This window comes from Notamacropus eugenii, chromosome 1 (assembly GCF_028372415.1).
Source record: "Notamacropus eugenii isolate mMacEug1 chromosome 1, mMacEug1.pri_v2, whole genome shotgun sequence".
Classification (NCBI taxonomy): Eukaryota; Metazoa; Chordata; class Mammalia; order Diprotodontia; family Macropodidae; genus Notamacropus; species Notamacropus eugenii.
Window position 1 is genome coordinate 117,054,197 of NC_092872.1, and position 26,191 is coordinate 117,080,387.

At 36.8% G+C, this 26,191-nt stretch overlaps 2 protein-coding genes across 2 annotated transcripts in view; one reads left to right on the plus strand and one right to left on the minus strand.

Moving 5' to 3' along the window:
* The window catches only part of PLAA (phospholipase A2 activating protein), a 40,077-nt gene extending 16,726 nt beyond the window's left edge, over positions 1-23,351 (minus strand). The window contains exons 1-7 of the mRNA XM_072612377.1: positions 22,889-23,351; positions 17,941-18,134; positions 14,923-15,023; positions 13,111-13,231; positions 11,320-11,487; positions 4,479-4,614; positions 1,592-1,761 (exon numbers count right to left, since the gene is read on the minus strand). Coding sequence (XP_072468478.1) covers positions 1,592-1,761; positions 4,479-4,614; positions 11,320-11,487; positions 13,111-13,231; positions 14,923-15,023; positions 17,941-18,134; positions 22,889-23,037 — 1,039 coding nt within the window. The 5' untranslated portion in view covers positions 23,038-23,351. The remainder of the gene's footprint in view (positions 1-1,591; positions 1,762-4,478; positions 4,615-11,319; positions 11,488-13,110; positions 13,232-14,922; positions 15,024-17,940; positions 18,135-22,888) is intronic.
* The window catches only part of IFT74 (intraflagellar transport 74), a 161,048-nt gene continuing 158,205 nt past the window's right edge, over positions 23,349-26,191 (plus strand). The window contains exon 1 of the mRNA XM_072612407.1: positions 23,349-24,085. The gene's annotated coding sequence lies outside the window, so the exon portion shown is untranslated. The remainder of the gene's footprint in view (positions 24,086-26,191) is intronic.

Genomic DNA, 26,191 nt, shown 5'->3' on the forward strand with positions numbered 1-26,191 from the left:
TAACTGGAAATAGCCTCAGAACTACTCCACAACACCCTCAATTCTATAGGTGAGGAATATGAGGCCCAGAATGATTTATGTGACTTGCCAATGGTCTCACATCAACTAAGAGCTAGACTACAAAGTCATCTACTAAAGTGATAAAAAAGTGATAAAAGAACACTTTTACTACTGAGATTCACTTATGAAAAAAGAACATTACAGGACTACCTTCTACATATATGGCAATGCTTGATTACATAATTTCTCATATGGTATAAAATGAAGCATTAAAAATGAAAATAAATGAGACAATTTTACTCATCCTTTCCTCTCCCCATAATATTTTGCACCCCGAGAGCAGAATTCCAACATTCAACTAACTTAAAATCTAGTCTTAAAGTTAAGATATATAGACAAATAATACAAAATGCATCATCAAGGAGATAAAAAACAAAAGATCCTATGAGAGTACAAATAAAACCATGAGAGGTTGCATGGTGCAAAAGAAAAACAATCAAATCAGTAATATTGGGGTCGTTGGGCAATTTCTCCTCTCTGGGTTTCAGTTTCTTTAACTGCAAAAAGAATGAACTGAATTATCTCCTACCTATCTTTAAAGTCTAATGAACTACGAACCTCAAAGTGCAAATAACTCCTGAGGAAATTTCTAACTCTCAGACGCAATAAAAATCGTAACACCACCCAATTTCTAGTCTTCTTGTTGTATTTTTGATAGCAGGATATTGCTGTTTTTTACCAAAGAGAGGGAACTGGAGAAAATACAATGAAAGAAGCTCTCCTTTTCTATTCTCAACCTCAAGTTCAAAAAGTAAGACTCTTAATATGAACAGGAAGTTTTCAAAAGAAGAAATGCAAGCTATCAACAAACCACCTGAAAAAAATGCTCCAAATTACTAAGAGAAAGTCAAATGAAAACAATACAAATTCTATCACCCATTTAGATTATCACAGATGGCAAAAGGGGAAAATGGCAATTGTTGGGAAGGGCAGTAGAAGAGGTGCATTAAATTGACTGCTAGTTGTGTTAAAATTTTCATGTTTGTTGATATTAAGTTCAAAACAAAAAAATTTAAAAACTAAAATCCTACCATCACTTATTGTACTAGCAGTATGTGTATTTGGATTTTTCTATTTCTAGAAATTTTTGTTGGAAATTTCTACTTTCCATGCTAGCTTGAATAGTTCAGTTATATATTCTTGGAAGAACAATATGCTTCTATCCCAAGAATTATTTTTAAGTTATTATTGTTGTTAAGTCATTTTTTTCAGTCATGTCTGACTTCTCATGACCCCATTTAGGGTTTGTTTGACAAAAATACAATTTACTAAAGCTTCAGCATCAAAAGCAATAAATAATAAAACATGAATTTATATTTAGTAAGTTTTTGTCTCCTCACAGATATGTACCGAGAGAAATGAGGGAACTTATTTATTAGTATTCTTTTCACTTAGTATGAAATCTCAAATTAGTGATTAAGAGCTACCATTTCAAGTACAATTTTGAAAAATTAACAAAGTCACCTCTATATGAATTATCATAACTTTTTCACAATAGGCAAAGATTTTTTGCCCAAGAAACAATATTTACCAGGTTCATTCAGATGCTCTCTTCCTGGAAGCTGGTCAGTATCAATATCCCCCAAATCACCAGTTTTTGAATCAATAGTTGCCCGAGAAAGTTCATTTTCAAAGGCCTGAAGTTCTTCAGGACTGGCTACCCGTTCCACTGATTCTGTAAACACTCTAATAATCCCATCACTGCAAAATAAATAAATAAATGAACTTACTTTACTTCATGTTTGTGGATTGCTGACAATTTCATAAATCAAATATGCAATGCTGCAAAAATGTAAAATGTCATTTCTAAAAAGCTCACAAGTGAAGGGTCAAACTGGTAACCATGTATATGTAATACATAAATATCTACCTATCAGAGAGCCAAAAAGAATGTTGGCAAGAGCATTTAAATACTCTCAATGAGCACAGCTCTGGACATTTATACCTTTTATTACTTTCTAGACTATTCAATAGGCAGAAAACCTGACCATTTATAGGTAAAATTTATAGAAAAAATACACACTTTCATTTTCAAATTCAAAGTTTGATTTCAAACCCACTTTGACATTACAAACTCAGATGTGAATATTTACTGATTTACCACATATCTGAAGCTTTACCACAATTTTTTTAATGAAAAGAATCTTTCAGAGGTTTCACAACATACTTCAGAGACCATACACTGGGAATCAAGAGCCCTACGTCCAAGTCCCAGATCCCACTATAATTGATCTTTTGATTTCAGCTCTTTATTCTTTTTTAGACTTCAGGTTTTTAACATGTATAGAAAAGAGTTCCCTAAATATATGTAAAGAGAAATTACTATCCATTTATCTGAATCTTAGAGATCACTGACAAGGGAGCTCCAATGTAAGTGAACAAGTAAGAAAGGCACACTCTCTTTTTCAGAGGAATGAAAATCTGGGGAAGGGAAATTATAGTGATGACAATTTAGAGATATTAAGGCCTTATCTGGTAGACCTTGTAGGCCCAGATTTACTGACTGGAAATCTCTGGATCACTATTAAGATCCAGCCTTAAAACTGTAGGATTCCTAAATCTAAGATTCCAAAATCTATTAAATCACTGTTTTGATATGAATAACAAATCATTTTTCACGTAAAATTTCCTTCAATTTATAATGGATTGTTTAGCATACATTTTGTATATATATTTTCTTCCTAAAAGTATAGCTGTTCTCCAACGTTTTCCAACCTTACTGTCAAATCTCATCATCTCCTTTCCACAGTATGTACTTTCCACATTTAACATCAACCTCTTTACCATCTTCAGCCTTTCCCTCTATCCTCAAACATGCTTAGTCTTTAGTTACTTTAACAATAAAAATCCCCCGTCATTTGACCCTACTCTACTTCTCTTACTGTTAAGACTAAATTTACTGCAAAAGTGATTTATTCCTCTTGCTTCTAATTTGTCACCATTTACTTCTTCCTTAACTGCTCCATTTTATCTACTTTTAATCTCCTTGTGAGGTTACCAAACCAAATCAAAACTCCACTGAGTTTCCTCAATTCTCTTTCTCCCTGACATCACACAAGCACTTAAAACTCTTTTTCTTACATGAAATAACACTATCTTGATTCTAAGTTTCTTAACTACGCGTTCTTGGTCTTTATATTTTACTCTTTTCCCTCATCCTGTCCCCTATCTGTGAAGGTCTCAGGATCACAGGATTTAAAGAGATCATCTTGTCTCACCTCTTCATTTCACAGATGAGGAAACTAAAGTGTTAACGAGGTGTGATGTGAAGCAATCTTAAAACCTACTTCTCCCTTTACCATCCCTCCCAGAGGGAACTGCTCTAGGTCACATAGTAAGTGGCCAATCTGGAACTTAAACCCAGGTCTTGTCACTAAATTCAGCACTCTTTCCACTTCACTACTTTAACTGAGGTCTCTTCCACCTGAGATTCTTTAAGTCTACGTTCCAATTCCAATTCCCTGTGTATAAGACAATTTTTATGTAGTTGATCTATTACCAGATTAACCTCAATACGTCTAAAATCAAGCTCACATTTTACCCAAAACTTGCCTCTTTTCTTGATTTTCCTATTTCTTTCACTAGCATTGTTACTCCTACAATAACCCAATCTCTAAACTTTTTATTCATCCCTCTTAAGAGTCAGTGCCCAAATTCTTTTTTCCTTTGAAATGTTTCTAATTAACAATTGCTTCTTTTCCATTCCTGCACTTACAATCAGTTAGAAAAAGACACTAAATGGGGGTTAAAACAAACAAAGATTCTAGTACTAAAAACCAAAAATTAGTTGTATAACCTCAGTCAAGTCATGTAATCTCTGTGAGTTTCGTTTTCTTCATCTGTAAAACGAAGGGGTCATCTCCAACAAGAAGCTTGGACATACTGTAGTGGGTAGACTAGATGACTTCTTTGGTACCTTTCAAATCAGTGATTCTATTATTCTAAATATCTCAAGTGTTTCAATAAGTTGCATTTCAAAAATTGCATTTTACTTGTCCAAATGGTTTCCCAATAATATCTTCTGTATAATTTATACTTTTGTAATGCCTGTCTCTTTACCGTCCCCTAAATACATCGCTGCTCACTTCTAGCTCACAACTTTTCACATTCTGTTTACACCAGAAATGGCTCTTTTATCCTTCAAGATTATAAACTCAAGTCTTAGTTATTCCATGGAATCTTCTCTAACCATACTAGCCCATACTGATCTCAAACTTTCAAAATGCCTTTTCCACCATCTGTACTGCATTCTTAGTTCTACAATATACTACACAAAGTAACTTTCAAGTTACTTTTGTTACCCTAATTCTTGATTACTTGAGCAAGACCCTTTTCTTATTATGTTATTACATCCCAGCACCTAATTCAAGTCTAGGCACACAGTAAATGCTTAATACTTTAAACTAAAATTTGAATACCTTGCACCAACCACAATGTCACCATTTTCTAGCACACAGCAGCACCAAATAGATTGTGCTGGAAGTCTGATTGTTTGAGCACATTCCCCTTGTTTCCAGATTCTTAGAGATCTGTCTTCTGCTGTTGTCACAAAATCTAAAATTAACATACGAATAATTAACTATAATAACTAAGATGAATGAACAGTTATATATAAACAAAGCTCTTCCTCCCTCCCCACCCTCCTCAATGAGATAGCATTTGACATAGATTATACAAGTGTAGTCATGCAGAACATTTTCATGTTAATCATGTTGTGAAAGAAAACATAGACCAAAAAAACCCTCAAGCAAAATAAGAAAGAAAAGTATGCTTCAATCTATATTCAGACAGTTCTTTCTCCAAGGATGGAAAGCATGTTTCATCCTAAGTCCTTCAGAGTTGTCTTGGATTGCTGTAAGGCTGAGAATAGCTAAGTCGTTCACAGCTGATCATTTTACAATATTGTTGTTACTTTGTACACAGTACATTTCACTCTGCATAAGCTCATGTAAGTCTTTCCAGGTATTTCTGAAAGCATCCTGCTGATCATTTTGTATACCACAAAATAGTATTCCATCACAATCACATAGCACAATTTGTTCAGTCGTTCTCCAACTGCTGGGCAGCCTACCAATTTCAAACTTCCTTCCACCAGAAAAGAGCTGCTATAAATATTTTTATACAGGCAGGTCCTTTTCCCTTTTGTTTTTTCTCTCCTTTTGGATACAGACCAAAAAGTGGCACTGCAAGGTCAAAGAATTTGCCTGCCTTTAAAGCCCTTTGGGAATAGTTCCAAATTGCTCTAAAGAATGATTGAATCAGTTCGCAATTCCACCATCAATGCATTAGTGGTTCATTTTTTCCACATCCCCTCCAACATTTTTCATTCTCCTTTTCTGTTCTACTAGCCAATCTAATATAGGTGTGAGGTAGTACCTCAGAATTGTTTCAATTTGCCTTCCTCCAGTTAACAGCGATTTAGAGTACCTTCTCATATGGCTACAGACAGCTTTGTGATTACTTCATCTGAAAACTGTTCATATCTCTTGATCATTTATCAATTGGGGAATGGCTCCTATTTTTATAAATCTGACCCAGTTCTCTATGCATTTCAGAAATTAGGCTTTTATCAAAAAAAAAAACAAAAAAACTTGCTTCAAAATTTTTCAGTTATTACTGGTTAAATCTATCTTCCTCCATCCTATTTCCCCCAACTCTGTTTATTCTATTGTCTATCCTTTTGCCCAGTCTCTCTTCCAAGGAGTTTTGCTTCTGACGATCATCTCCCCCAAATTGCCCTCTCTTCTATTACTTTCCCACCCTTGCCATCCTTTGGCTTATTCCTTTCCCCTTCTCTTTTCTTGTAGGGTGTTAGATTTCTATATCCAACTGAGTGTATATGTTATTTCCTCTTTGAGGCAATTCTGATGAAAGTAAGGTTCACTTACTTCCCCCTTCCACTATGACAGCTTTTTCTTGCCTCTTTTATGTGAGAAAATGTACCCCATTGTAACCCTCCCTTTCCTTTTCTCACAATGCATTCCTCTTTCTCATCCCTTAATTTCTTTAGATATCATTCCTTCCTATGCAACTAACAACTGTGCCTTCTATCTACATATATACATATTCCTAACTAACCTAATAATGAGAAAGTTTTTGAGTTACAAGTATCATCTTCCCATGTAATAATGTAAACAGTTTAACCTTACTAAGTTCCTTATGATTTTCTTTTCCATGATTCTCTTGAGTCTTGCATTTTAAAGTGAAATTTTCTATTCAGCTCTGATCTTTTCATCAAGAATGCTCAAAAGTCCTCCAGTTTCACTGAAGGATTTTACTCAGTTTTACTGCATAGGTGATTTTTGGTGGTAATCCTAACTCCTTTGCCCTTCAGAATATCATATTCCAAATACACCAGTCCTTAACTGTAGAAGCTGCTAAGTCTTGTGCTATCCTGACTGTAATTCCACAATACGTGAATTGTTTCTTTCTCTTACCTGGGAATTCTGTAATTTGACTATAATATTTCTGGGAGTTTTCAATTTGTGATCTCTTTCAGGAGGTGAACAATGGATTCTCTCGATTTCTGTTTTACCCTCTGCTTCTACACTATCAGGGCAGTTTTCCTGGATAATTTCTTGAAAGATGATGTCTAGGATCCTTTTGATCATGTCTTTCAAGTACTTTAATAATTTTAAAATTATTTCTCCTGGATCTATTTTCTAGTTCAGTTATTTTTCCAAATAAGATATTTCATATTGTCTTCTGTTTTTTCATTCTTCTGATTTTGTTTTATTGGTTCTTGATTTCTCATAGTCATTAGCTTCCATTTTTCTCAATCCTAATTTTTAAGCAATTATTTTCTTCAGTGAGTTTCTGAACCTCCTTTTCCATTTGGCCAATTTTGTGTTTCAAGGTATTTTTCTCCTTATTGACTTTTTATATGTCTTTTACTATTTGGCCTAATCTGTGGGGGTCTTTTTTAATAGTACCTTATTTTTTCCCCAATTACATGTCAAGACAAATTTTAGCATTCATTTTTTATAAAAATTTGAGTTCCAAATTTTTCTCCCTCCTTCCCCTCCCCTCTTCCTAAAAAGGTAGGCAATTTGATATAGGTTATACATTTGCTATCGTGCAAAACTTATTTCCATATGAGTCACAGCTGTGAGAGAAGAAACAGATCAATAGGAAAAAAAAAACAAAAAAGAATAAAGTAAGTGAAAAACATATGCTTCAATCCTCATTCAGGGTCCATCAGTTCTTTACCTGGATGTGGTTAGCATTTTCTTTCATGAATCCTTTGTACTTGTGCTAGAACACCGTGTTGCTGAGAAGAGCTGAGTTATTCATAGATGATCATGACACAATATTGCTGATACTTTATACAATGTTTTCTTGATTCTGCCCATTTCACTTTGCATCAGTTCATACAACTCTTTCCAGGTTTTTCTGAAATCTCCCTCTTCATCATTTCTTATTACACAATAGTATTCCATTATATTCACATACCACAGCTTATTCAGCTATTCTCCAACTAATAGGCATCCTCTCAATTTCCAATATTTTGCCAACAAGATAAGGGCTACTATAAATATCTCTGCACATGTTGGTCCTTTTCCCCTTTTTTATAATCTCTTTGGAAAACAGACCTAGTAGTAGTGTTGCTAGATCAAAGGGTATGCATAGTTTGGTTCTCCAGAATGTTTGGGTCAGTTCACAATTCCACCAGTAGTGCATTAGTGTTCCAATTTTTCCCCATCTTCTCTAACATTTATCATTTTCTTTTCGGTCATGTTAGTCAAATTAATAGATGAGAGGTGGTACCTCAGGGTTGCTTTAATTTGCATTTTTCTAATGAAAAGTGATTTAGAGCACTTCTTCATATGCTTATAGACAGCCTTGATTTCTTCATCTGGAAACTGCCTGTTCATATCCTTTCACTACTTATCAATTGAGAAATGGTTTGTATGCTTATAAATATGACTCAGTTCTCTATTTATTTGACAATACAGGCCTTTTTCAGAGCCAGCTGCCATAAAGATTGTTTCCCAGCTTTTTACTTTCCTTCTAATCTTGGCTGCATTGGTTTTGTTTGTGCAAAAGCTTTTTAATTTAGTATAACGAACATTATCTATTTACATTTCATAATGCTCTCCATCTCTTGTTGGCCATGACCCTTTAACTCCCTTACCTTCTCTTAAGATTTTTGATGCTATATTACCTGATACACACACACACACACACACACACATTTAGTACTGATATTACTTCATTCCTTATAGTACCTTTTAGCAAGACGTAGTTTCCTTCCTTATATCTTTTAATTTGATCTATTTTTGATTTTGCTTTGTCTGAAATCAGGATCACTACCCCTGCTTTTTTTACTACAGCTGAAGCATAACAGATTCTGTTCCAGTCTTTTTACCTTTACTCTACGTGCATCTCTGCTTCAAATGTGTTTCTTGTAAACAACATATGGTAGGGTTCTGGTTTCTGATCCATTCTGCTACCCACTTCCATTTTACGGGAGAGTTCATCCCATTCATATGCACAGTTATGATTACTGTATAATTCCTTCCATCCTATTCCCTCCCTCCCCTTTAACTTAAACTCCTCCCCTCCTACTTTCCTTGTCAGATAAGATATATTTCTATATTCATCTGATTATATATATATACTTCCCTCTTTAAGTCAATACTGATCAAAGTAAGGTTCAAGGCATGCACAATCATCCAGTCTCCCCTTTTTCCATCCACTCTAATAGGTTTTCCATGCCTCTTCACGTGAAATAATTTACCCCATTCTAGCTCTCCCTTTCCCCTGCACCCAGTATACTCTTCTTTCTCATCCCTTAATTATGTTTATGTCTTTTCCTCAAATTAACATTATACCTGTACCCTCTATGTATATTCTTTCCAGCTGTACAATTAGTGGCACAATTTTTAAGAATTACAAGTATCATCTTCCCATGTAGGGATTCAACTCCATGGAATCTCTTCTGATTTTTCCCTTTTTAGGCTTCTCTTGGGTCTGATATCAGAGATAAAGTTTTTTGTTCAATTCTGGCCTTCTCCTTATGAAAGCTTAAGATTTTTCTATTTTATTGAGCGATCATTTTTTTTTCCCTTTAAGTATTAAGCTTAACTTTGCTGGGTAAATGATTCTTGGTTGTAGTCCTAGTTCTTTTGCCTTCAGGAATATCACATTCCATGATGTCTGATCCTCCAATACTGCAGCTGCTATATCTTGTGTAATCCTGATTACGGTTTCCAGATAGTCAAAGTATTTCTTTCTGGTCACTTGCAGTTTTTCCTTGACCTGATAGTTCTGCAATTTGACTTATAATGTTGCTTGGAGTTTTTATTTTGGGACCTCTTTTCTGAGGTAATCAGTAGATTCTTTCAATGCCTATTTTACCCTCTGATTCCAACCATTCTGTGTTTTTAAAGTATTATTTTATTCACTTTTTTTGTCTCCTTTACCAAGTTGTTGACTCCTTTTTCATGATTTTCTTGCATCACTCTCATTTCTTCTACCTCTCTTAAATGATTTTCAAAATCCTTTTTGAGTTCTTCCATGCCTGAGACCAATTCATACTTTTCTTGAAGGCTTTGGATATTGTAGCTTTGATTTGATTATCTTGAGGGTTTGTTTTGATCTTCCTTGTCATCACAGTAACTTTCTACAGTCAGAATTTCTTTGTTTGCTCATTTTTCCAGTTTGTTTCTTGATTTTTAATTTTTTGTTAAAATGGGATTCTGCTTCCAGGGTGGAGGGCATACTGCCCCAAGCTTCAAGTGACATATGCAGCTGTTTTCAGAGATACTTCTAGAGACTTCTAAGTTTTCAGTTCTTCCAAGGTAGTATGCTCTAAGGAGAGGTGTGATTACTACTCTCCTGGTCTGTGCTCTGATCTGTAAGTAACCACAAGCATTCTTTTCTGCCCTGGAACTGTAACCAGGGACTCCGCTCCGCTGTAGCCCCAAATTCTGACATGCTAATACTCCTCCTCATCCTGGGACTGCCACCTAAGACTGCAAATCAGATCTGAATATGGCCAAAGAAACAAGAGACCTACCCCTAGTGCCAGGAGACCCATATTATCTCCTTCTGATCAGCTGTTTGACTCCCCTACCATCTGTGAGCTCAGAACTCCAAAAGCAGTTGTTGTAAGCTCCTGATTCAATGACTCCCAAGACCTGCTCCTGGTTTGCTAGGGCACAGTTTATGCTGGTGCAGCCTGCACTGGACCATTCTCCAGTCACCCAGGTGTGACAGACCTCTCCTGCTGATCTCTTAAGTTGTCTCTGACTAGAAAATTATTTCACCCTGTCCTTCTGTAGGTTCTGCTGCTTCAGGAATTGTTTTATGGCATCATTTAAAGGTGTTCAGAAGGGTTTGGGGGAGATTTCAAGTGAGTCGTTGCCTTTTCTCCAGTCATCTTGGCTCCACCTCCTATATAGTTTTTTCTACTCTTCTAATTAGATTAGGCTCCTTCCCTTGGGGTCTGGTGTACAGGGGTAAGACATGGATAATACAATAACGAATGAATCTGTAAAGGTGGCCCCTGAATTCCAAAGTGCTTCTGGCAAGCACTGTGTCTATTCTATCCAATCTACTCATGACTGGCATAACCAAAAGTGTCTAGGATATGCCTCTGTAAAGACCTCGGCTCTCTTTGTCCTCCTGAAAATAAAAACAATTCTAGCATTAACTAGCTTTGGTCTCTGGTACAAGACAGAAATTCTGGGTAAGGCAATTCTCTCCTACACATTGAGGGTTTAATGAGACCAAAACCAATAACTGAAATTTAAGTGGCAAGAGACAATCAGGATCAATCTAATGTTCTCAATATTTCTTAATTACTCTGTTTACTCAATATACTTTATCTATTAGTTCACTTTGTATACTACCAATAAACCCCATAGTTAACTTACTATTGCGTTCTTTCCCTGTTTCCTAAATTCTCAGACCAGAATGGTAGATGTACACTACAATTTATTTCCCAAATATAATGAAAATGTATCATACCCTTTCATTTCACAGTCCACATTTCCAGCTATTCCATCAGAAAACCATGGAGCATACCAATAAATCAATATCAATTTTTTGTGGTCTAAGAGTTTTTAATTTTATAATTAATCATTAGCTTGCACTGATATATAGAACACACCCTTTCTCTGTCAAGAGAATGAATTATAAAGTAGGATATGAACTTACAAAATATCAAATAACTCATAGTTCAACTTTTTAAGAAGCTATTTTATGAAAAATGTCCATTACTACACTTTTCTAGTTATAGCATAAGAATCTTACCTTTACAATTTGGGAAAACAGATATACTATAAATATAATTTGTATGCCCATAAAATACTTCAAGACACTCGCCAGTGATTTGCCATCTTCTAATACTGGCATCATTTGCACAGGAAAGAAATTCTGTTTCATTTAGAATTGCTAAACCTCTCACACAGTCTTCGTGACCTTCATAAGGAAAGAAAGAAATTAAGAGTACAAACAATTTGATTACTATATTATTGTTATTTACATAATACATTAAAGCATAGTAACAACTGATTTACGGAAAGATTTTAATCTTTGAAGAGACAAAGGAATGACTTTGCATTTTAGTTTTGACAATCCATCAGAAGCCTTACATATACTTCATGTAAAATATACATGTATTCTTTCAACATTCCTTCACATTTTTCACCTAAAAATTCTGAGGAAAATTACCTTTTGTTAAATCACCTAAATATTAAATGTCAGATTTTACTAGACCATGTTGTTCTTAGCTTTAGTATGCAATACAACAAACTAGTAAGCTCTTATGTATGACAAATCTTATCAAATGTTTTATGTACTAAAACATTATGAAAACTCAATTTACATAAATAGATATTAATAAAGAATATTTACAATGATATAATCTCTGATAAGATTATCAAAAAAGAATAAGACTTCCTAGAGCCAACTGCCATGCATCAATAAATCAATAAAGAATTTATAAAGCACATTCTATATAACTGGTACTCTGTTAGATGTAGAGGTTACAAATATTAAATGAAATAATTTCTACTCACAAGAACTTTACATTCTAATGGGGGACGCAACAAGTACATATCTAAAGAGTAAATGTAAAGAGAATAAATGGAACCAAATACAAAAGCAGTTAAATATGAGGTTAATTTGAAAAGGAGGAAATCAGTAGTATAATTCATACTGCCAATTTTAGAAAGTATATAAGCTTTGCCAGTTAGTAAAGAGTAATTGTAAATTTTCATATTTAAAAAAAAATATGGCATACAAAGGAATCCATAGAACACATTAATATGATGCCCAAGTTCAATTTTCTGTTGTTGAGACACATGATAGTTAGACTAGCAACAAAACTGATTTCTTCCAAAATTAACAAAATCTCAAGTATTTCTTTTAAAAATGGCATACAAAATAGTGCCATTCTGTCATTACTTTTTTCCCCTCAGTTTTTAGTGAAGTGTATAAAAAGAGCTGCTAATGCTATTCAAGATGATTGCTAAATTTGAAAGATAAATTAATCCAAGGAGGATAGAAAATCTTTTTTGTTCCTATCTTGTCTAAAATTATGTACAATCTGTGAAAACAGATAAGAATCAGTTTATTTTCAGCATTATCTAATAATTAAAGTTTAAAAAGTCTACCTTCAAATACATTATAAATAATCCTGGCATTTTCATGTGTGTTATGTTTACATTTAAAGTAAAGCAATAACAATAGAGCCAGATAGATAGATAAGACAGCCACCAGTAAATCATGAACTTGGGAGTTTTCTCCATGACTTATATAACAGGAGTCAAGTTATGAGCCCTTCAAACATAACTACATAAAGAAAATGGCCAAAGCACCAGTTCATAAAGAGGCCCAGAGATAAAATGATTTACTTAGATAATAAGGTGACAGTCAATCAAAGTAACAAAAGCTAGATTCAAACTCAAGTTATTTTAATTCCAAATTTAGTACTATTTTAAGTATCTATGTTACCTTCTTAGTTCCCTCACTAGACAGGCCAATTTATCTTCATGTGATTGGCTTCACATAAGCTAAAGCAATTTTGTTTCCTGTTCTTACCAGAGAATGTTCTTTCACACCGTCCAGCTTTCCAGAGTTTAATAGTTTTGTCTGCTGATCCAGTCAACATTAAACCTTGTTCTGGCAATATTTTCACTGCCCATACTGCTGCTGTATGACCCTGTGAATAAGACTGGAATTAATCTAAGGGGTCAAAGAATGATCATGCAACTAAGGAGCCAAAAAATTCTCACACAACAGTTCAAGAAGATACTCAATTATTTATTATTCCTCCCCTCCCCATTCTTTTATGTATATAACCAAACTCCCAACTAAGTCACATATTACATGCAATACTTCTATATACCCATGTTCTCCCCCTTACCCTTTGCTAAGAGAAGGAAGTACATTTTCATAGTTAATTGGGTTATGATTGGGCATTAAAATTATACTGTGCTCAGTTTTGCTCGTTTTTTCCATTTGCATTGTTGTAGTACTTGTGTATATAGTCATACTTCATTTTGCACCATTTCACATATTTTACAGCTAAGTGGCCCGGTGGATAGAGTGCTAAACTTGAAGTCAGGAAGACCTGGATTCAGAGCCTGACTCAAGACACTTACTGCTCATGTGACTCTTGACTTTGGGCCTCAGTTTTCTCATCTGTAAAATGGAGCTAATGATATCTACATCACATGTTGTGAGGATCAAATGAGATGCCGAGCATTTTGCAAAGCTCAAAACACTGTTGTTTTTATGTTTACCCCTGCTTTTCTGAATTCTTCATGATTATCATTTTTTGCAATACAATACATCATTATGTTCAAATGATATACTAAAACTATGACTTAATTTAGGTAGCATATTTTTTATTGGAGTAGTCTAGGCATGAACATTAACTATCTTTCTGGGTTTTTAGACCATTTTCTTTACAGTATATATTTGTAAATGTATCTTTACAGGTCCCGAGTGTGAATGTTGGTCACACACCAAATATTTTATGCAATTTTTTAGTTACTTTAAATGAGGCATACCTTTTTATTATTTTCTAAAATATTTATTATAAAAAGAATTTCCCTTATCTTTAATAAGAAAAACGTCAGTTTTTTTCTGAGTTCACTCATTCTTTGAAGTATTTTGACTCAATAAAGCTAATATGTTTCATAGTAACATGTAAATGACTTATGCTCTCCCCCATATTGTCACACAATTTTGCAAAAAAAGAAAAACTACTGGACTATTGTTGCAAAATTGGTTTTCCTCGTAACTTGACAAACTGTATGTAACATTTTGCTCCTATTTCTCAGTTAAGCAAGTATGAATCATTCCTTGTATCTACACTGCTTTTAGGTCAGTGCTTTATCACATCTGTTTAACTGTCAGTACAAAATCCATTATGATATCATCATTCTATTAATGTGATTTTAAAAAAAAATCAGTTTTAAGTTTAATTTACCTCCCTCCACTCTAATCCACTGAGAAGGCAAAAAAACAGAAAAACTCATTACAAATATGAAGTCGTGCAAACAAATTTCCATGTTAGAAGTCTTCCAGAGATAAGAAAGAAAAAGAAAAGATACGTTCCAGTCTTATAGTTTGAGTACATCAGTTCCCTTTTTGGAAGAGAGAATGCTGTAAGACCTTAGCCTGAAAGGGTCAGGGTCTCCCACTGCATCCTGGGTGGTCTCCAGCCATCCTGATGAATATCAAACCACTGGACCCAGATGGCTCAGGAGGAGAAAGTGAGGTTGGTGACCTTGCACAGCCCTCCCTCACTCAAATCCAAGTCAACTGCAAGTCATGTCATCATCTTGCTGTCATGGTCCCTTCCGGAAGGATGGACAAACACAACAAGAACAACAACTACTATACCTGTAAAGTCATCATGCATTTGTCATTGAGCCAGACTTTGGCTGTAGTGTCCCATGAGCCACTAAGTAATGTTCCAAATTTTCCAGATGAAAGGCTACAAACTGGGGGGGAAAAAAAATCGGTCAATATTTTTACATATTTCTGTCTTCAAATCTGAGTTTATATTTTAAAAAGGAAAACAATTCAGTGTGTTCAACATGACTGCTTGTGGTACCTATGTTTCTAATTTTGGAAAGGATATTGTAAGAGACATCTCAAAAGTGACTTTACACTCATAATTTAAGCAAATACAATAGTCTTATTCATTCCTTTTAGCTAAACTTCCTAGAAGGTAAAGGAATCCAATCATCTGATCCTCAAATAATACTTCTTTTTCATAGTACAATTAACAAAAACCATCAAAATTATGCTTCATTTTTCTGCTAGAAAAGAGGATACCAAGAAAAAAAGGACACCGCTCTCTAAAACAATACATACTATATACATATATATACATGTATTTAAAAGAACCAGTTTTTTTCATTGAATTTATAAAAGTTCAATTAAAGAAATTTAAAATCCTCTGAAGTAGCAGAATTTTCTTCTCATGACAAGTAATCCTGATATATCTCTATCTTCAACTGTGAAATTCACATTATTTTTAAGAATAGAAAATTACCAAGTTCCTCATATTTTTACATACTGGCATATTTTAATTTTTAAAGCTTAGTAAAACCTAAAGATATACAAGATAAGCACTGACTTGATAAAAAAATAGAAAATATCAAGGATAATGATAAATACTACCATTTAAAACACATTTGCTATTCTTTCCACTCAGCCATATTGTGATGCTTATTTATTTTAGTATCCTCCATAATACCTAGGGCGTAGTAAGTACTCAGTGACTATATACTGACTAAATGATCCAATCTGAAGTATCACAGAAATTTCTTCCTCTTCAGTCTTCAAGCTGGACCTTAATTTATTCCATATCCAAAAGAATACATCAAACCTTCTCTACTATCTCCAGAAGTAATTTCACCATCCTATTGACTAACATGGCAGTGTGCACCTCAAATCATATATGCCAAAATGTACCTTATGTTTTAGTTACTTTGATTTAGTTTCTTTGATTTCCCTCCTCTTCTAGGCTCTAAGCTCCAAGAGGGAAAGGGCCACATCTTATTCTTTTTATCTGCTATTGTACCAAGGACAGTACCTTGAATACAGTCTGTACTCACTAAATATTTGTAGGGTGAATTAAAAATCATTGTAGCAGTACCACAGAAAGATTAAAATAATTTATAGACAACAAAATAGGTTTTCTCCTGAAAAAAAGTAAAATACATATGCTAGTATCAAAATTAATGCCTATTTGACAACATTCACCCAAATGATAATATGGAATCGTCACCTAAGAAAAAGAAAGTTGATGGGTTAAAAAAAACTAGTTAATATATTTGACCTTTCCTATAAAACTGCTAATGATATTTATTCTGCAACCCTCTATTTCTGGAAAGAAGACACATTTACATGTCATATTACTATTATTGTATTTCACACAGCAGGTCCTTTATCATCCATTCATAACTATTTATGTACATATCAACACAATTCCAATCAGACTGCAAGTTGCTTGAGGGCCAAGATTATACTGTCTTTAGTGTCTGTGTATCTAATTTCCATCGCCCCACTCCCACAGTGGTTCAAATGTAAACAGATACTAAATAAATGAAGCAAAGTAGAATATGCATACTCATCAAATCATGTGATACTGCTTATGTTAACGTACACTGATATCTAACATACTCTAATGTTTAATGTACTCCCAAAAAATAATTATGCAATTTAGAAGACTGAGAAAAATACCACCAACAGCAGCCAGCATTTATATAGCACTTTAAGATCTGCAAAGTGTTTTACAACTATTATCTCATTTTAGCCTCCCAACAACTTGGGAGAAGGTGCTATCATTATCTTCATTTTAGAGAGAAAGAACTGAGGCATGCAGAGGTTAAGTGATTTTTGAACTCGGATCTTCCTGACTCTAGGTCATCCACTGAGCCACATCACTATCATGAAAGACTGCTGCCTTGTGGTCTTAGAGCATATACAAACTATGCTTCTATAAAGTTTCAACAACAAAGATCCAAATTATCTTCCCTTCACTTAAAAGTTACAAACATTTCTACCTGAGTATCTGAAAAGTTGTTAAAAACTACAGACAGGGGCATACACTACCATAAGCTCCAAATGAAGTGAACAGAATACTAGATTTAGTCAGAATCCTGGCTTCAACAAATATGCTTTCTGCCATTTTTACTAACTTCTATGTCCTTGGCAAAGCTACAAATTCTTGGGGCCTCAGTTTCCTCATCTTTAAAATATGGAGTTGTACTAGATGATCTCTAAGATCCCCTACAGATCTAAATTCTGTAATCGTTTATAATATCTGACTGTCAAAATGACTACTTATGTATATTTTTATGCCATTTTAGGTATAATTACACACAACAAATCAAGGTACAGTTTTATACCAAGTAGCCATTAATGAATAAACTGGTAATAAACAAGCACAGTACTCTTTTTTTTTTTTTTGGAGAAAAAGAATAAAATGTACTTTCCAAAATAAAACTAAATTAAACTACACCAGTTTCAGGTACATGTAACATTTCCTGAAGAAAAAGAGGGCATTATCTGACCAAAAATATTGTCAATTTGCTGTTCAAACAGAACATTAATCAATATTTGTTGAAAAATCTATCAAAATTATGCAAACATATGCATATAATGAATTTGTTACTTTCTAGTAATAATGTAATTCCAAAATTCAGGTATACCCTGGTTTATCAGAAGGTAAAAATGTCATGACATTAACACAGTATCAAAACAAAATGGAATTTTTTAAAACACTTAATGAAAACTGGAACCACTGTTGCAGTGAGAGCAAAATAAAAAAATGACTCTTATTGATCAGAAAATATGAAATATATGCAACTTGGAGAGGATAAAAATTTGAAAAGACACTATACCTACCGGTATTTTTGTGACCTTTCAGTACATAAAGTGGTGCTGAACTATCCAGTGTGAATATGCAAATATTGTGGTCATTTCCACCTGTAGCAATTAGTCCCCGAGGATAGATGTCACTTGATGGTATGATACATACACAAGAAACAAAATTGGAGTGTCCACTCATACAGTGCATTTCAGTAAAACCCCTGTTAGGACTGAAAAGATATGCTAATCAATATATTGTATATTTTTATTTACGTAGATATAACCTAAGACATAACAAACTATCAAAGATACAAGATAATCATATATTTTTTTCTTGAAGTTGAACGTTAGTGTGTTATTCTAATGATACTATGTTAAATCACCTGAAGTGAAATAAAAGTTTTTCACCTTAACCCAATCAATTATTTTATCCCCTACTGGACTGAAAAACAAAAGGGTACTGTAGTATCTACTACAAAATAAGTATTTCTATTTTATGGCTAAAAATCTAGTTGAAATGTCATTGAAAATACATCAACTAACACAAATAACAAGGGACATGGAAAGAAAAAAGAAAAATTTGATATTAGCCTATCGTTGAATCTTCATTGCACTTTTCTGCAACTGTGACTCTGTCAGAGTTCTGCTTCAAATGATTCCTGAAACTGTAATAATTTAATCCATTATAGAAAATCTCAACAATGACAATCACAATGTCAATATATGATAAGTATTCACATAGCTCTGGGGCTGAATAATATATCTTAATAAACGGAACATCTATCATTCTAAATTACAGAAAAGTCTACTACAGGGACATCAAGGCCACAATTCAGCAGCAGACATGAAAATGGGATTTTCAATCTCCTCTACACAGCTCTGCTATAGCACTCCTTGTGCTGCTTCATATAATCAAATAAATCAATTAAAGTTTATCAAAAGTACAAGATATACAAGATGGATACAGGACACAAGATGGATAGATGAGAAAAGACTACCAAAAAGCTCATGGTGATAAATGGCATGTCCTGAGTAGTTAGGGCTGTTCAGAGAAGGGAGAGACCACTTGTGGCTAAGGGTGTCAGTTTTCTGCTTCTGGAGAAAAGCAGATTACGTTGGGGCAATCAAAGAAGCTCATGATTTTGTTAAGCAGAAATGGGGAGTGACGGGGAATGAGATGAAGAGCACACTAAAGTATAACATCTAAGTAAAGGTCCACTCTAAATCACATAACCAGAGGCAGACCCAAGGAATTTGAAGCAACAGCATGGTAACTCATGCAGACCCATGAAGACTCCAGGTTTATGCTTCAGTCATTTCATTGCCAGTACAGAAGACATTCCCATACAGCCATTAATAACTTCCTTCAAGGGGATTGGGTGTTGGTAAGAATAAAGCTAGGAGTTCACTCTAAAGTGCTGATCTTAGAACTGATCCAGTTTCTTGAGGTGTAACAACGAGGGTTAAACCCAAACCCAGAGTAGACCCTGTATAAATTCTTACTCCCTTCCCTTTCCCCACCTTCTGAAGAGAATCACAGTGCACACATGCACCTCTAGATCTGGCTGCAACAAGACTGCTTACTACTTTTCACCTGGAGTACTATGATAGCCTCTCGGCAGAACTCCCCTACCTCCAGTGTCCTTCCATAACCCAGTTTTATATTCCCAATTGGGGTCAACTGGGCCCTGCAAGGGTCCAATGCCTAGAATTATAAATGGACTCTTTGGGACAAGAATTCAGCTCCTCTCCCACAAAATCCATGGCTTTTAGCAGCTTTTATGAACCTGGTCTGGTGTGAAAGTGATTGTGATCCAGACACCTCAAAGGCAGAGTCAACAAGTAACTAAGGTCTCCAAAGCTGAGTGGACCTGGACCCAACACATAAACTAGATTATACTGGCTGATATGATTGTGACCTTCCTTCTTTGTCCCTAGATGTTTTGCTTTAAGTCTTAAGTGACTTTTAAAAGACTTTTAAAAAATAAAAGGTCTACTCCTTTATTCATTACTAATATAACTGAGTCTGGGTAAAATGGTAAGGTCCTTAAGGGCAGTATTCATATAATTTTTCATCTCTGTTTCCTGGAATAAGCCAATTGTTGAACAAATAAGGTGTTTAATAAATGTTCAGTGAATTGAACTGGGGTGATTTTTATCTACCTTATTATAGCAAGTACCGAGCAACTCTTCCATTTAGTTAAGGAAAATCCTAAGATATAAACTTTGAAAGGATGTCAGTCTTGATTAAACATTTAGTTGCAAAGCTAAAACTAGGGTTTAAAGACATATTTACAGGAGCAGAAAATAGTATTCCCTCACAGAATAAAAAGCAATGAAAGATAAATTGAGAACTAAGCCCAATCATCTGAAAAACATATATAAACAAACAGCTATTAGTATTTCTGTAGCAGTTTTTCCCTTCAGTAATAGAACTACCACATCTAACCTTCAATATCTCAATACTTGATGCATTATATGAGGAAATGGAAACGTCATTTGAGAAGATGGATTTGGAAGTGCTGCGTACCTTGTCTAGCACATATAGAAGGAATCTGTGCTCAAGGTGACAATTCTGAAGATCTTCAGGGATCGATTTTGAACATCTCAAAAATTCAAGTTCATGGTATGTAAAGCTACTATCACATAAAGCTCCTCTGAAGATACTAGAGATGTGAGCCTGGAGTACAGAAGACTTGGAAAGATATAATAACTTTCTTCAAGTATCTGAAGAGCTGACACATGGAAAACGTCCCTTATTCTGTTTGGTTCCAAGTACCAAACTAGGAAGTTACAAAGAAGCAAATTTGTGCTTGAAATGAGAAAAAAATTTCTTAAACATTAGTGCTATCCAAAAGTGTAATGGGCTACCAAAGGAAGTAGGGTGTACCTCACAAACAGCAATGGATGGATAGCCACTGAGAATGCTGTAAAAGGAATCCTTTTTCAATAATGGGTTAAACTAGATATTCCATTTCAGAAATTCTATAACTCTACCGAAAGAATGGAGTGAAAAAAAATGCAGAAGATATTATCATAAAAAAAGATGCAAATGACCAAACACTAGCAAATCCCCATCTATGTCTTTCATCTATATAAAATCTTTTTGAGAATAGTGTCTATATGGATCAAAGAGTATCCCTGATAAAAATGTGAGAAAAAGCAGGCTTTCACAGATAACTTTCAAAAGAAGTCACATGTTCAGGACCATACAATTAGCTATGAAAATTTGTTAATTGCCAAAAACAAAGGAATAAATTTGACTCAGAGCACTAAATGCACATAGGCTCTCCTCTAACAAGAACAAGATACAAAAGTTAAGATTATTCTTTGATTTCTTGACTAATGCAACAAGAGAAAGCTGATGCAACAATATCCACCAAGAAGGCATAAAGCAGGAAAATATATGCTACCCAAAGATTTGCCGATACAACAGTCCATACTCGAGAGATACTCCATAGGTAGTAAGGTTCTCTAGATACTCCTGTTGCAGATAACACTGTACTGATTACATCAAACTCCGGATTCCTATAGGGCCTCCTTGGTGAGATCCAGAGTCACTCAAAAGGCTGGTATAACAAAACAACCTAGGCAGGAGAAACAAAGTGGATGAAGAACATGTATTGCTTATAAATTGTACCTTGAAAGGTAGATGAATGAGTTATTTCATCAGCAAACCCGTGCGTATATGTGTGGGTACGTGGATATACATACCCACACATACAAACTCATCTATCTTGGACAGGCACTGCAGATGAAAAATGAACCCAGAACAGAAAATATGGAAAACAATAAGATTTTCTGATGTGCCTTTGGAGTACTATGTAAAACCAGCCTTTTTAATACAACTCATTTTTCATCTTTACTATATGGCCTCCAATCATATTCCAATGTCCAAAGAATCAAAATTGAAAAACACCCAAAGGGTATGTGGAAAGACACACAGCAGGCACAAGCGCACTATAGCACGTTGCCAGTGATAATCTGTATGCAAGAAGTGGTGTGAAAAAAAGGTGCCATCTAGGAAACATACAGCCTGAACAGAAATAAACTAAACGTCATTTGGAGAGTAAACTGTTGAGAACAAATGGAGACCCTGACTATTATTACACTAGGAACAAATAAATGCTAAAAGACAAAGAATGAAAGAAAGGTGCTTTTTGAAAGATTTACTACAAAACAGGGAGAGGAACTGCATTACTACAAGAAAAGTATCCACAATAAACAAGTCTCCAAGATCCTGAAGCATTATCATAGGCATAGTCTTATTAAGACCAGGGGTGGACAAGCTGCGGCCTTGAGGCCACAACTGGCCCCTAGATCTTCAAGTGTGGCCCCTGGAAACTGGCTTCAGTCAAGGGGCTGAACCTGAGGACCTAGAGGGCCACCCCTGGTGGAGACATTCAGCCTAACTGCTGACTCTGGCTTTAGAGGGGAAGCCCCTCGTGACTGAGGAGCCCCTTAAAAAATTCTCGCTGTACTTGTGATGAGACTTTAGATGCTCACATCTGAGCAGCAGGATCTAAGATGAAGAATGACCACTATCCGGAAGGCATCAGCGTCTGTGAGAAACCCCAAGACAAAATTTCCCAAGTGGTTTTATACTGGTTTTTAGAACAGCTTGTATACAAGTGAATCCCGCCCACCCCAGTCGGCCTGGAAGCTCTTCCTGGCCGTACCCGGGTCACGTCTAGGAAGCACAAAACCACAGCTAACAACACCATCCCGGAGGTAAGTTCAGTGAAGTCTCCGGGCCTAACCCGAGCGAGAGGAGGCAACCACGCGCGGCTGCGTGCTGGGAGACCCTGAGGCTAGAAGGCCCGGTCCCTACTTCCTCCTGGTTGGAAAAGCGCAGGGAAGTCTCCAATAGACTTCAGGATTCTGCAGAGATTCCCGGCCAGGACGCCTGGGGGGGCGGGGGCCTCCAAAAAGCGAAGGCTGGGGCGGGGCCACGCCGCTCTCCGCACTCCGAGGCCATGCTCACCTGTTCGGGGCCCACAGGCGAGTGGTGCGATCTCGGGACACGGACACGAAGGCCCCCGGCGGGTAAAGGCCGGCTACCACGCCCCGCACGTCCAGCTCGTGGCCCAGGAGCGAGCAGCTCAGCCGGTACCTGCCCCCGCCGCTCGCCATGGCCCCGAATCCGCCGGCCAGCGCGGGGATGAAAGGAGGGGAGTAGGGAGTGCGGTTGAGGGGGGAAAATGGACACCGTGCTTGTCCCCCAAATTCCCCAAAAAGGGAGGCCGGGAAAGCGTGTGGGCAGAGACCACCCCCGCTAAGCGCCCGGGCCACACGCGCGGTGACTAGAGAGTGAGAACAGGAGACCGGGGAGGGAAAGAGGGGGCCGTAAGCAGAACGGGGCGGGCGGGAGGGGGGAAGGGGGGAAGGACAGTAGGCTCTGACACAGCAACCCTATACCGCACGCCGGAAATGCGTCATCGGCCGCCGCCGGGCGTGACGCGTGAAGCAGAGGCCTCAGGAGGGCGCGACGCGTGAAGCTGGGACCGCTGACGGGCGCTCTCGCTTCACTCGGTCTCCGCGCCCTGGCTCACCACTCCGGGAAAGAGAAGGGGGTGATGATATTGCCGCCGCCGAGGAAGGCCAATTCTCACATCCACTTCTGGATTTAACCAAGTCCTAGTTTGAAACCAGAGACCAGTTGGAACTACACGTCCCGCGGAGCAATGCGGCCACCGGGCTTATGGAGGGGGCGGGGCGAGAGTGAACTCCATCGGAGCGGTCCACGCTGCAGCTTTGTGTACACACATGTCCAGTCGCAGCAGTACTCAGCCTCTCTCGATGCCATCTCCCCCAGAGCATCCACCTTCCTCTCGTGTATAAGCTCCATCTTCTGCTTTTACAAGCCTCGATGTCTGGGGAATCGCAAACTAGGCCTAAAGTGGGTGATCTGTATGTTCTACAGCGTGTTGGACATCTCGAATTGGCATCTTAAACGTAGCACGTACAAAACAGAACTCACATTACCCTCCCAAACCCTCTTCCCTCCTCCATTCCCCTGTTACTTCTGAAGTCATCCTTGACCTGCTCCCATCGCATTCGTTGCCAAGTCCTGTGGATCGTACCTTATCCGCCCCCTTTGCTGCTCTGACGCTGCCAGCGACGTGGTACGCTATAATCCCTTATCGTCTCGTACCTGTGCTATTACTGCAGTCGCCTACAGGTTGGTCTCCCTGCCTCTTCTCTGCCCATTGCTGCCCATCCTCCACTCAGCTGTCAAGCTGTCAAGGTCTGACCGCGTCATGCCTCACACCATGGTCTCTGCTCAGCACAGTCCGGTGGCTTCCCTGTCACACCCAAGATCAAACATCCTGTTGGACTTTCAAAGCCTTCCATAGTCTGGCTGCCTCCTACCTTTCTATGCTTCTTAAACCTCTTCCTCCCCACACACTCTACAATCTAGTGACGCTGGCCTCAAACAGGGTATTCCATCTCCCTACCCCAAGAATTTTTACTGGCTTTCCCCAGTCTTGGAATTCTCTCCAAATTCTGGCTTCCTTCAAATCTCAGATAAATGCTCACCTCCCATGAGGTTTTTTTTTTCTCCCATCCCCTTTAATGCCAGTGAGCAGTCTCGCTGTACATATCTTGTGCATAATTGTTTCCGTGTTGCCTTCTCCATTAGATTGTGAGCTCCACCAGACCAGGGATTGTTTTTGCCTTTCTCCCATACATCTCCCAGTAGTTAGCATGGTGCCTGGCACATAATAGGTGCTTAATAAATGCTTCTTGACACTAGGGACCATGTTTAACCACACATTTATGTATTTCATTATTTTTAAAAGTCTCTGAATACTTGCTATTTTCTTTAAAAAGATTTTTCTTAATGGACACTACATAGTGGAAATGAGGTTCTGTGAAATTATAAACCTTTATTATATGGCACAGTGGATAGAAGACTGGGCCTGGAGACAGGAAGATCTGAGTTAAAATCTGACCTCAGACAATTACTAGCTGTGTGACCCTGGACAGTTCACTGAATCCTGTTTACCTAAGATGCCTCATCTGTAAAATAAGCTCGAGAAGGAAATAGTAAACCACTTTTCTTTGCCAAGAAAACCCTAAATGGGGTCACAAAGAGTTGGTCAGGACTGAAATGACTGAACAGCAAATATGAAGTACACTATTCTACTAAGTGCATTCATTTCTTCATTGATGGTATGGAGCATATTTAATTCAAAGAATATTTAACAGTTAAATCAATAAGGATTTATCAGGCATATACTATGTGCCCAAAACAGAGGTAGGTGCTAGAGATAGAATTACAAAAATGAAGTATTCGCTGTCCTCAAGGAGCTTACTTTCTGCTAAGGGAGTATAGAACATGTTCACAGATGAATATATACAGGATATATACAAAGTGCACAATTGTTGAGAGAGGGGAGCACAACCATTGAAAGTTTTTGAATATCTTAAGAATGACTGTGTGAGAAAGAACCCCTCCAGGCCAAACAGGTGCAGTAAATTATACAGACTCAGGGTGAATGAAGCAGTTGCTTCATAATAAGTCCTGCAGGACCAGTGTGGGACCCAAGATGAACTCCCCGTAATTGTGAGAAATAATCCTCTTAGCAAAAATTCCACATGGCCTTCAGTAAATTAAGGAAAGATTTCATTAATCTTTCTTTTGCCAGAGATGGCGGGAGCCAGGGTAATCATAAGGAGACACACCCTTTCAGACAATTACAAAGCTTCTAAAAACCATCCCGATTTGAATTTCCTTCCTGCATCCCATTGGTCAGGTCAGGATTCATAGCCTATCTGAAAACACCTAAACCCCACCCTACGTGGGTCTCCATCCCTGCTTACGTTTCTCATTTTCTTTATACTTTCTTTGGTAAAAGAATGACAAGTCATAAATTATTTTAAAGGAATTTCCTCAATTAATAAGAGACTGAACCCAGGATGTTGAAGTTTCTTCCTTCATCTAAGAAGAGCCCCAATATTCCAAATAGTATTGTGGAATGAAGTTCTCTAGACTTCAGGGTTGTGAATTTTATCCAAAGTATAAGGAAGGAGATGTTCACCTTTAGCTATGCTGATAAGCAGATACCCACATTCGGTTTAGTGAAATGTTAATCCACATTCTCAAGACTTTCCTTCTAATCCATTTGTTTTCCTGCATTCCACAACAAATAAGAGACTTTCTGGTATTACATGTTTTCTGTGGAAACAAAAGTTCAATTCATCCCTTACAACTGAATACTGTTTTAGGAATGTCTATACGGCAGTGGAAAGCAGCCTAGATTGGAGTAGGGAGGAAGCATTT